The sequence below is a fragment of the Thunnus thynnus genome, chromosome 13 (assembly GCF_963924715.1).
Source record: "Thunnus thynnus chromosome 13, fThuThy2.1, whole genome shotgun sequence".
NCBI lineage: Eukaryota > Metazoa > Chordata > Actinopteri > Scombriformes > Scombridae > Thunnus > Thunnus thynnus.
Window position 1 is genome coordinate 22349724 of NC_089529.1, and position 11710 is coordinate 22361433.

At 38.3% G+C, this 11710-nt stretch overlaps 1 protein-coding gene and 2 long non-coding RNA genes across 3 annotated transcripts; 2 read left to right on the forward strand and 1 right to left on the reverse strand.

Annotated features, from left to right (window-relative positions):
• The first annotated feature begins 65 nt into the window (after positions 1–65).
• On the forward strand, positions 66–2327 carry LOC137195925 (uncharacterized). Its single transcript, XR_010931185.1, has 2 exons — positions 66–189; positions 247–2327. It is a non-coding gene; the product is annotated as an uncharacterized lncRNA (long non-coding RNA).
• Positions 2328–2978: 651 nt separating this feature from the next.
• Positions 2979–11226, reverse strand: myl10 (myosin, light chain 10, regulatory). Its single transcript, XM_067608649.1, has 7 exons — positions 11094–11226; positions 10353–10442; positions 8390–8465; positions 7325–7429; positions 5926–6004; positions 5139–5187; positions 2979–3212 (listed from the first exon to the last, which is right to left on the reverse strand). The coding sequence occupies exons 1-7, from the start codon at positions 11094–11096 to the stop codon at positions 3105–3107; spliced, it is 510 nt and encodes a 169-aa protein (XP_067464750.1). The 5' UTR covers positions 11097–11226; the 3' UTR covers positions 2979–3104.
• Positions 10449–10803, forward strand: LOC137195924 (uncharacterized). Its single transcript, XR_010931184.1, has 2 exons — positions 10449–10683; positions 10763–10803. It is a non-coding gene; the product is annotated as an uncharacterized lncRNA (long non-coding RNA).
• Positions 11227–11710: the final 484 nt, after the last annotated feature.

Genomic DNA, 11710 nt, shown 5'->3' on the forward strand with positions numbered 1-11710 from the left:
TGAACCCTTATATATATATAGAAATAGGTGTTAATTGGTGCCATAAGCACAGAAAAATATAATACATGTGAATGTAAAAGGTGCTACGTGCCATTTTCTGTAAGAATAATTCTTTTTTAAATGATCCAATACAGTAAATTTCTTCACAGGTGGAACTTTAAAGTACAAAACAGGATTCAAGCTTTTTATGTAGTTGTACACAAATACATTTTTGGAAGTAAGCATTAACAAAAAAAATTCATTGAGTAATTTAAGAGTAATTACCAACGTGAGTGACTGAGATTACAAGCCAGAACATTTGGGACTATCAGAGGGAAGTTACAGCACCAGTTACAGAAGACCTTTCACCAGGTGATGGAGTTTCCTCACAGTCGGAGGACTTTTTGCAACTTTTTTTTAGGTTGGCATTCGGAAACCGTTTCATAAACAGATTTCAGAGCTGAACAAACTTTGACTTGCTTAATTGGAGACGTATGTGCACCTCTGATCTACCTTTACTGCCCTGCTCTTGTGGAATTGATGGTCCTGTTTGAGGCACAGAAGGTCTTTTGAACTTTGGTGCTCTCCACATGCCTATGTGATACATGGGGTGGTAAGGTGATACTCTGCATAAAGAGCAGCTATGATTAGTCAATTAATCGATTAGTCAACTATTAAATTAATCGCCAAGTATTTTGATAATCAATTAATCTTTTGGAGTCATTTTTTAAGAAGAAAATATGAGTATTTTCTGTTTTCTGTCTTCTAAGACAGTAAACTGAATATTGTGGACTGTTGTCGGGACAAAACAAAACATGTGTGGACTTGGGCTTTGGGAAACAGTGATCGACATTTTTCACCATTTTCTGACATCTTATAGACCAAATGATTAATCGATAAGGCGAGAAAATAATCAACAGATTATATGATAATAAAGATAATCATTAGTTGCAGCCTTATCTACATATAAAGAGTTTGGAGGGTCATGTCTTTTTTACTGCCTTTCATAAACCACAAACACAACAGTGAAAGTGTGAGGAATGGATTAAACTTTCTGTTTATCTACTAATATTAACTGTAAATGTTAGCATATCAAGCTAACTAGCTTACTACCTGAAGTAGTAACACAATAAAGTAATGTATTTCCACATAGCACATCATTAACTAATGTTAAGATTATTTTGTGGGTTACAGGTTACACTAGAAAAACCCAGGTTCAGGTCTGAAACCCACATGTCATATTTACCCTACAGAGCTCAGTGTATCAGAGTTCAGTGTATTTTTACCACCTCTGTTCTACTCTATTAGATTTCATGAAGTTTACCGCAAGCTAAAGATTCTTTTCTCTTGTAAAAGTGAAAATACAGACAATTAAGATTAAATTTACCCCCTGTGTTTCTTGCACAAGTTTGTTTTTCATAAACTAAGAAGCTGAAAAGGAATTATGTTAGAATGCAATCTGATCTATGTCTTTACATAGATCAACTGTCGAGTATGCTTACTTTTTTCCAGGGACATTTAGTTTTAGCTGGCAGTCTTTCAGCACAATAGCATGTGTGTAGCCATCAGTTGCACATTTAAAGGGGACGTATCATACACATTTCCAGGTCTGTATTTATATTCTTGGGCTCTACTGGTATATCTTTACATCATTTACAGTTCATAAAACACCTTATTAGTCTCATACTGGCTCTTTATGCAGCCCCTCAGTTCAGTCTCTGTCTGAAACAGGCCATTCTAGCTCCTGTCTCTTTAAGGCCCCCATCCGGATGAGCCCACTTTGTTCTGATTGGTTAGCTTGGTGGCTCGGGAGGCTATGTGAACAGTCTTTACTCAAAATGGAAACTTCTTAAATATGCATGCATGTTCGAGCTGAAATCCAATCCAAAATATGCAAATGGACAATGCAAAAAACCCATGGAACAATCTTAACAACAAAGGCTATGGATTGGATGGCCATTTGTGGAACATTCTGATGTCATCAGAGGAGGAAGTAGAGGTAACTTTGCAAATGAAGCGTTCAGAACAGGTTGAAGCCCTGGCTTTTGACTTGCAGGGAGCATTTTTACATACGTTAAACTCAAGTGTTTGAACTTTGACTATGTCTAACATAGACATCCATCACCATAACAGTATAAAAATAACAGAAAATCACAGAGAGATGTGTTCCCTTTAAGATACTTTTACATAGTTCTTGTTTTAATGAGTCAGCAGGACAGAGTTTTCAACCAAGTCATAAGTAGCTCGCTAACAACTAACAGCTGATAAAATCTGCTAGTTACAGTTGTCATTTTAGCCGACTAGAAGTGAGACGCCTGCTTTTGTCTAACTCTGGCTGACGTAAAGGACCTATTGTTTGAAAAATTACTACAAATAAGAATTTTGAGTGGTAAATCTGAATGTAAACGGCATACAGTATGTGCTGTATGAGAACAGAAAGTTTGACAGGCTTAGCAATGGTAACTAAGGGGACACCGCTTAACAAACAGTCAATTGTTTGCCCAACTTTGCTCGCCTACTAGTTGCTGAACTGTAAGTCTGTTTATTTCAAGACACTGATTCCGATAAAACCCCTCTAGTTCAACCAGATGATGTCACTTAAAGGTGCAGTGTGTAGAATTTAGTGGCATCTAGCAGAACAGACTTGCCAGAAATGGAATGTAATATTTATAAGTATATTTTAATTAGTGTATAATCACCTGAAAATAAGAATTGTTGTGTTTTCGTGCCTTAGAATGAGCCTTATATCCACATAAGGAGCGGGTTCTCTTCCACAGAGCCCACCATGTTGCACCGCCATGTTTCTACAGTAGCCCAGAACAGACAAACCAAACACTGGCTCTAGAGAGGGTGTTTTGTGTTTTTTGCGAGTTTCGCAGTCACCCTAGATTCTCAGTTTGTTGCACTCTGCAACCTCACCACTAGATGCCACTAAATCGTACACATTGTTCCTTTAAATGCCATACAAACTAGGTGATACAGTACCAATGAACACAGGACTCTTATGAAAGTTTAATTAAAACTGTGGGTGAATGAAGATGAAATGTGATGGTGTTCAGTTGAATCTCAGAGGACATGACATGTGATTGACAGGTGATGAGGGTTGAGGGTTGTCTTTGGCTGTTTCACTCCTCCTGCTCCTTTTCCTCTCCATGGGTGATAATGTAGCACAGGTTCTTGTAATCCAGGTTTCCAGCAACGTCCAGGGGAAAGTTTGTGAACATCTGGTTTACCTAAGAGAAGGGAAGTAAAGATGAGAGTCAAAACTCAGATTGATCGTCAAAAGACCCTAAGCTAGCTAGAAACCATGTAGTTGATACAAGTTTGAAATGTCATTTCGCTTCTTGATTTACAACCCCTACATGGTTCTTAAGGCGATACTTCAATATTTTGGGAAATACACTTAATGGCTTCATTGCTGAGAGTCACATGAGAAGACTGATACCACTCTCTGTTCATTAAATATGAAGTGAACGGCAGGAGATGATTAGCTTAGCTTAGCGTAAAGACTGCAAATGGCTCATGGCTAGGTACATATTAAGCGTACAGATATAAGAGTGATATCAATCTTCTCATCTAATGTTCGGCAAGAAAGCAAATAAGTGTATTTCCAAAACATTTGTGTGACATCATTTGAAATTTTCCGACTTGAGCTAAAATATTCATGCAGCTTTTATCCCGAGTTGTGCACTTTATTAATGTACAGAGACAGGAGATAAATGATGAAGATCAAGGGTAAAATCAGAGAAGAAACAAGAAATCCTGATAAGTTTGGAATCAGTCTGTATGAGCTGTGACACATACACAGAGAAATTTGTGTCTTTACTGTCAGGGAACTTGTCCATTGGTAGTTTGTAGCTGAAACTTACTGCCAAAACCTCACCAGCTGTCAAATTCATGTAAGTGCAGCTTGATGAAACCTCACTTTAAGCAGCAGTTTCACTGAGCTTTTAGTTTCTCCTCAAGGTTTGTTCAGAGTCTGTTCCTGATCTTACTTCACATCCTGATCAGTATACCGCCCCCACTGTTCATGGGCTCACCTGCATCTTGCGAACAAGTGGCATTAATTTCTGAGGACATGCAGGATAACTATAATGTACATGTGAGTATGTGGTTAAAAGCAAGTATGTTTTTGCTAAAAGCATATGCAAGGAGGTGTCTGTTCTTCCAAAGACCTGGTGTAGCCCCCTTTAATCGAGCTGTGCAGCACCAAGCCGGGACCACTACGGTCCCGCAACACGGGGAAATCGCACTGACCCACACTGTTGTGTTCCTGCTTGGTATCAGGGCTGACCGAGGCTAAACTGTGATGACCTTTAAACCAAACTGTCTTGCACAAAGCTGATTGACTCATCACGTTTGACTGTGTTGAAAACTAGAGAGAAAGCCCTGTTTTTTAAAGTCTCTCTCTCTCCCAGAACATTTGTATCTTGAAACTGAATCTCTGTAGTTTGGAGTTTAGTTTCATTCCTAGTTTCATGCTCCTGTTTGTACTTTGAGATATCAGCCTAATTTTACTGTATACTAATTGCTTTCAGTGGCATCAGAGCTGCTGATAGAAACATTTCCTGCTGTTGCTGCTTATTAAAAGTGTGTTTTGAGTTAGTTGAACTCCACTAATAGTGGAGCTATTCTTCAACAAAATAGGTCTAAACAACATGAAATAGATGCATTTGGTGCTGTTTGGTAGCAGATCAGATTTAAATATTGCAGGAATGAAATGAAGCAGAAAAAACAGCCGCAATGAGATGTTAGATGAAGAGGTGCAGACAGCAGGTTCTTACTGTGGCACGCCTCCAACACATCATCAACAACTTTCTTAACCATGCCATGCTGTCCTGTGGAAAACCACCCACACTGTACCAGCACTGCTTTAACGTTTGGAATATCTCCAATCCATCTAAACACAGCATTTGTTGTGTAGAGGGCTCGAAGGCTCTGAGAACTTCATACTTAATCTCTGGTTTACCACAACACAGCACACCATGCAGGCTCTCTTTTCATCTGTTTCTTAAAATGTTAATTGTCTAATGTACTGTACAATGACAACACACCTGACAATCTCAAAGTGAAGGTGCTATGTATCAGTCTTTAATATGTAACCCCTTCATCATGCAAAGATCACCACACTCCTGTAGTGATGGATGGACATGCATTACCTCTTCCTCAGTGAACTTGTCTGCCTGAGACATAAGGTGGTATTTGATGCTGTGAAGGGAAAATTAATAATTTGTTACTTGCTTTTAACAACATCATTTGTCTGCGCTTTCAAAACTGTCACCAATCACTGTTAAAAAATATAAGAACAAATTATGTTTTATGATGTGACAATGCTATGAATAAAGTTAGGTTAGGTTTAGGCACAAAAATTACCAGGTTTAGGGAAAGATCATGGTTTGGGTTAAAATGATCACTTTTTTAAGGTTGAAGAAACATGCAGTGTGGGTTAAAGTTAGGCTTTGTTGTCATGGCTACAATAATAAATGCAGGGTTAAGGTTAGGGGACGATCGTAGTTAGGGTTTTTAAAACACTGTCCCGGCACATGGTTGGATGTGACACTTGACAAATGAACTGTGGTCTCATGCAGCAATGTCAAAAGTCCACTTTTTGCAAGTCAGGGTTAAACCATCAGGCCAACCTACCACTTCTGCATGAAGAAATTGGGCAACTTATACATAGACGTCATCTGAACTGCGCCACTTCTCTGGGTCATAATTACTACAGCTGCTAGACGGCATATGTCATTCAAACATAATTATAGGTCATTTTTGGCTGACTGACATGATGACCTATTGTGTCGTTTTTCTTGGGAGGACAGGCTCAAACATAAACATGTTAACATTGTCATTTTGGGCATGTTAGCATTTAGCTCAAAGCAGTGCTAGTCCTAAGTACAGCCTCACAGAGCAGTTAGCATGGCTGTAGAGATATTTTACAATACGTACTCGTCTCCTCTCAGGACGCCTGTTCCTTCAGGGTCAAAGATCTTGAATGCGTTGAGAATGGTTTCCTCAGGGTCAGTACCTGATCGATGAAAGATGTTTCACAAATACAGATTAATACCACAATACATTGTGGTAAATAAGAGAAAATATTGTTATGTGGTGGTAAATAAAACAAACAAGGTACAATACATATATTAAAATACAAAGAAATACATTGCCACTTTTTCAAAAATACAGTTTTATCAATGTTTCCGCAGGGGTGACTGGTATTGTACAACACTAAAACTAGGATTTGCCAGCAGCATAATAATGGCGTTTTGAGAATCATTCAGTCGACAAATAAATTTGTACATCAGATTTCTCAATAGATCCTGGAAAGTGTTGACATCTGCCTAACAAAACAAGTCTCTTGCGTTACGCCACTTAGGTTTTTTAAGTAATATCTGCATACAGTCATTATAGGCAACCTTAAGCCTATGCATGCTCACCTTTTTAAACTTGTCCCACAAGGGGGCAGTGTAGAGAGGAGTGCAATATGCTCTGAAGAGACTTGACACGTGAACACGTTAGCTTGAGCATATATTATACGGCACTGCCTATACATGTATATATAATAATAATATATATATATATATATATTTTTTGTCTTATTATAAACACATAGCACTTGCCCTGGCAGATAAAAATCTGGAAAGTTGAGGTATTTATACCCTTTTGTTCTACATATTAGGACAGCACTCTTTTTAGCATTGTATTGCACATCATATTTGACCTCATAATCAGAGCACATATTCAGCAGCTGTTGAAACCCAGCACTGCTAGGAGAAATAATAGCCAGACTGTCGGCATACATAAAATGGTTTATTAGGGCGTTACCAATCATGCAGCCTCTTAGATGGTCAGATAAATCATTCATGTATACTTTAAAGAGTGCTAGTGAAAATTGCCGTAGTCCATTACCAATGCCAAAGGGAGCGGAGACTCTATTGCCCCATTTGACCTGCATACTCTACCAGCATACCAGTATGCCAGGATTCTTACGCGCCTCTTTGAGTCAATATCAGAAACAGCTTTTGGTGATTAACTTGGTCAAAAGCCTCAGAGGCATTAATAAAACTGATTAGAACAAAGGAGTTTTGCCTTCTATATATTTCAACTACTTCTTTCAAGGCATAGATACACAAATCGGTACAATGCTTAGCATTGGTAACTGGTTCTCCGTGGTACAAAATATTTACATAAATGATCTAATAGAATCCTTTCCAGGACTTTAGATACCACGCTGCCTAGTGCTATTGGCCTGTCATTATCGAGGACTCCCATCCTTTCCAGCTTTGTCCTTGATATCATTCAAAGATCTTAAAGAATGCAGCTGTAGTTTAGAGATATTCTGACTGACCTTTGAGCTTCTCGCCGAACATAGCTAGGAAGATGGTAAAGTTGATGGGGCCAGGAGCCTCCTTCATCATCTCATCCAGCTCATCATTGCCAACGTTGAGACGACCTGCAGACAGAACGGACAGAGTGGTCACTACAGTCAGATCACACACTTTTTTTTATGCTGACAATCATACAGTAATTAACTTAGAAAAGCTCATTCTCACTGTTTCAAAACCAGGATTTTACAGCTGCAGCAGCTTATTTTCTACAATCAGAATGACTGAGCCATAGATAACTTGTGCAGTGTTTTGTGTTTTTGTCAGTGAATGATTATTAACATATAGTTGGAGCCTAATGCACAACAAGCCATGGTTTCTGTTCCTTTACAGAAGTGATAACATCATCAGGTCTACCTGCCCACTGAAGCACAAATCCAAAGCAATATGTCTGTGAATTTTGGCCTCCATCACTTACATTGAAAGTGCATTTGAAGGGGATCTTTTAATAGCCTGTATGAACAGGAGGAATTATTACAGCAAGAAAAAATTCTTTCAATGTTCATTTGGGCACCTGACTGTTGTTTGAAGACAGACTTGAAAGACTGTGATGTATCTTGTAAGACTTAGAAACGGGAATCTTTTATGTTCTGTCAGACAGAAGTGTCAATGAGAACTGTAGCAAATTCAGTTTTCATTCAATGAAATGTTGCTGTAGTCGCCGAGTTCATCAAAAATAGATCCAGAAATCAAAAGTAAATGTATCTAAGTTGCATATTGTGTTTTAAGTTTTCTCACCATGAAAATCTTTATCTTACACCCACCATTAGCTGCCACGGGGCAACACAGACTCCCTATTGTGAAGTCGGAAAGATGTGGGGGAAGATGTTTTCAAATGTTGTCCGACCATCTCACAAACATTTCCGTTGCAGCATGCAAGCACCTTAAAGGTTGAGGTTAGCCATGTAGTACTTAGTCTTCAGAATAATATGTGTGTGCGTTGGCGGAGCCCCTCCTAGCAGCCCCTTAGACTGAGGCCCTTTTAACTTGAATTGTAACCTACATAAGCTACAGTAGAGGCAGCTCACCCAGAGCAGCGTATGTGTCTCTCAGGTCCCCCTTGTCAATGAAGCCATCTCTGTTCTGGTCCATGATGGTGAAGGCCTGGAGTGAAAGAGTATGTGTTATCATTTCTCACTGTTTACAGTCCCTTTTTTTTTTTTTTATTAACATGCATTCATTCAAAGCATCTTCACCTGTTGGTGTGCAGGTTTTCATTTGATCAACTCATCCTCAACCTGCAGCCTGTCAGGCTTTGATAGTTAATGGCTGAGAACTACCTGCTGTAGTCAATGGCTTCCTTACATATTTTACATTATATATTTTGCTAGTCCATTATAACAGGAAATGAATTGTTATCTTATACTGTAATAAGTAATGGTGGAAGCAGTATACAGATCCTTTACTTAAGTGAAAGAAACATTAACACAATTTGACAAGTAAAAGTCAAAAATCAAAAATGTTCTTAAGTAAAAGTAAAGTGATATTATCAGCAACGTGTTTTGTTTTTTTGAGTGATTCATTAACATGTAAGTATTTAAAGGAAGTTTTATATACTATTTGAACTAGTTTAATGAGTCAAGAATGCAGCAGTCAGGACATAGTTGACCTTGCTGAGCATCAAGACTGGAAGCAGCAGGAAACAGATAAACTGGCTCTGTATAAAGACACCTCTATTGTTTATATCTCATTTATTTAATCGGTACACAAATAGAAATATAGAAACGAAACTTCACAGTTTTTAACTTTAGAGGGGGTCACTTGCCATTGCTATTTCTTGCACACACTGATGGTTGTCATCGTAAATGTTCAAGGACCAAAACCTGAGCACTATATCTGACTGTATCTAGCAGCCTACACTATAGCTGGAAACATTGCACAGAAGTGCTGGGCGGATGGATATAAATAGTTACAACACACAACTCCCACTAAAACCATTGTTTTTACATTTCTGCTTGTGTACAGATTAAACAAACTAGATGAAACGTTATTTCGTAAGCTTTAGAGGTGTTGGTAGTGTGTTTTTTGTACTTTGGACAGAGCCAGGCTAGCTGTTTCCCCCTACTTCCAGTCTTAATGCTAAGCTAAGATAAGCTAACCACATTCTGATTGCAGCTCTATATTTAATGCACAGTCATGAGATTGACATCTGATCTTCTCATCTCATTCTCATAAAAAAGCGAAGCAGTGCATTTCTGAAGAGCTAGTTCTTTGAATAGAAGTAGGAAGTAAAAAGTAAAATATTCTTAGAAATGTACATCACTGCGGCAGATAAAATAGTTTAAATTGGAGACACTGAAGTAAAGTAACAATACTTGAAAAATGTTCTTATTCTTAGTATTTGAGTAAATGTACTTAAGCACTTTCCACCTCTAAAAATAACTATCATCCCTTGTTTACCACTAAAACAATATTTTTCAGAATGAGCCAGTGGGTTTTTTTAGGTCTGAACTGTATTCTCCACGGTAATAATGTTCATCTTTTGAGACTTAAAACAAGGAAATTCAGACAATTAATTGACATAATGACAAGTGCAGTATCTCAAATTTAGCAGTGTTAGGAAATATATTTGTCCATCACATCACAGACATGAATGACAGATCAGGGAGTGTGTAAATAGACTGCATTTAGCGCTTTTCTAGACTACCGACCACAACAACGGATGCCAACATTCACTCATTCACACACACAGTCATACACTGATGGCTGAGGCTGCCATGCAAGGCGCCAACCTGCTAATCAGGAGCGATATAGCACTTTACAATGTTTCTAATGCTCACTCACCCGGTCACACACACAACGATCACACACAATTTGGGATTCTATATCTTGCCCAAAGACACTATAACTCATATATTTTTATAGGTGTTGTAAAAAATAACTTAAAGCAGAAATGTAGTTTTAGTAATCATGGCCTGGTGGCTAAGACAAAATGATTTGACACAAGATTAGTAAGAATGTGACAGACGTAGCTGCCAGTGGTCGCCCCACCTCCTTGAACTCCTGGATCTGTGACTGCTCAAACATGCTGAAGACATTGGAGCTTGCCTCGGCGGTCTTCTTCTTTGCTTTCTTTGGTGCCTGATGGCAGAATTTGAAGAGATTACTTGTATATTAATGGGAGCATTGTTTCCTTAAATGTCTGATTATGTTGCTTTGTTTCTCTTCTATCCACTATTTGTCTTAATTTCATGTACACACTGAAAGTTTAGTCTTTCTCCTTCTTATCCCTACTGTGGCTCAAAGAACTCATCATACTGCGACTTTATGGAAACACATGCAAATGGACAAAACATAAGAATGTATTCCCTTAGTGTTTCTTGTGTTCATTTAAGAATAAACATTTGCATTTATTTAAGCATAACCACAATGTTTGCTAGACCCTTTACCAAGCTTTTAAGTTGCCTCACCTTAATAATACCTTTACTGCCACATGCTGATATTTATTTCTAAAAATGTTGTCAGTTTTTGTAGATCTATGTTTAATATAATCTTTCTCTCTTACTATCTGAATAAAACTGCAGTTTGTCAGGTATTTCATATTTTGCGAAAACAAACACTTGCATATGAACATATTTTCTCAAAGATATAATAACTTTGCACTTCCATCCTTGTGTCAGACATAAACTGGATATTCTTTCTCCTTAAACCAGCAACTCAAGAGAAGAGGCTTGAACAGATAAGGTTAGGAGGAAAAAGGAGGATGTGAAGGAAAAAGTAGATCAGCCTTACCATGGCGGAGGAGTTTCTCAGCACGTCTTGCGTTCAGAACTTCCTGATCGAACACCTCAGAGTCGCCCTTTGCAGTTATATAGACCTGGCCACATCAGCCACCTGGGCTAAGTTTAGACAATTGTGGGTGGATCAATCTCAGGTATTTCTTCCATATAGAGCCTGAGCTCTTCCCCCCTTATTCATCATCCATAAAATTTCTATTGTTACCCATTGTAGTGAACAGAAGGAGCTGTCACCACAGGGCAGACAGACAAATGCTCATACCTGAGGCTTCATTCAGGCTAATCTTAGCACACAAAGCACCCACATTAGCTATATAATGAACTAACACCCTTGAGGGTTAGAAGAAGCTTTAAACATTAAGTGACCTTTGCAGGAAAATAAACTATTACCGTTACAATAGCACTTTTTGTTTGAGTTTTTTTGTTAACATTTCAGTTTAACTCAAGTGTGAAACAGAGCAGCTCAGGACAAAAAAAGCAGAAAAAGAATTTACTTTCTTGTGTGAAAAAGCTTTTGTTGAACTTGAGTAATTGGAGAAAGTGCTGTCGGAATAAAAACAGCCCACAGTGTGCTTCTGTCTCACAGCTGTACCTCTAACTTGTGGCTCTGAC

Excerpts from the sequence above, each read along its gene's own strand:
- myl10 (XM_067608649.1), bottom strand. Across the intron at positions 7,430-8,389 it reads AGACACATACGCTGCTCTGG|GTCGTCTCAACGTTGGCAAT; the intron begins GTGAGCTGCCTC and ends TTCTGTCTGCAG. Across the intron at positions 5,188-5,925 it reads GGCGTCCTGAGAGGAGACGA|CATCAAATACCACCTTATGT; the intron begins GTACGTATTGTA and ends TTCCCTTCACAG.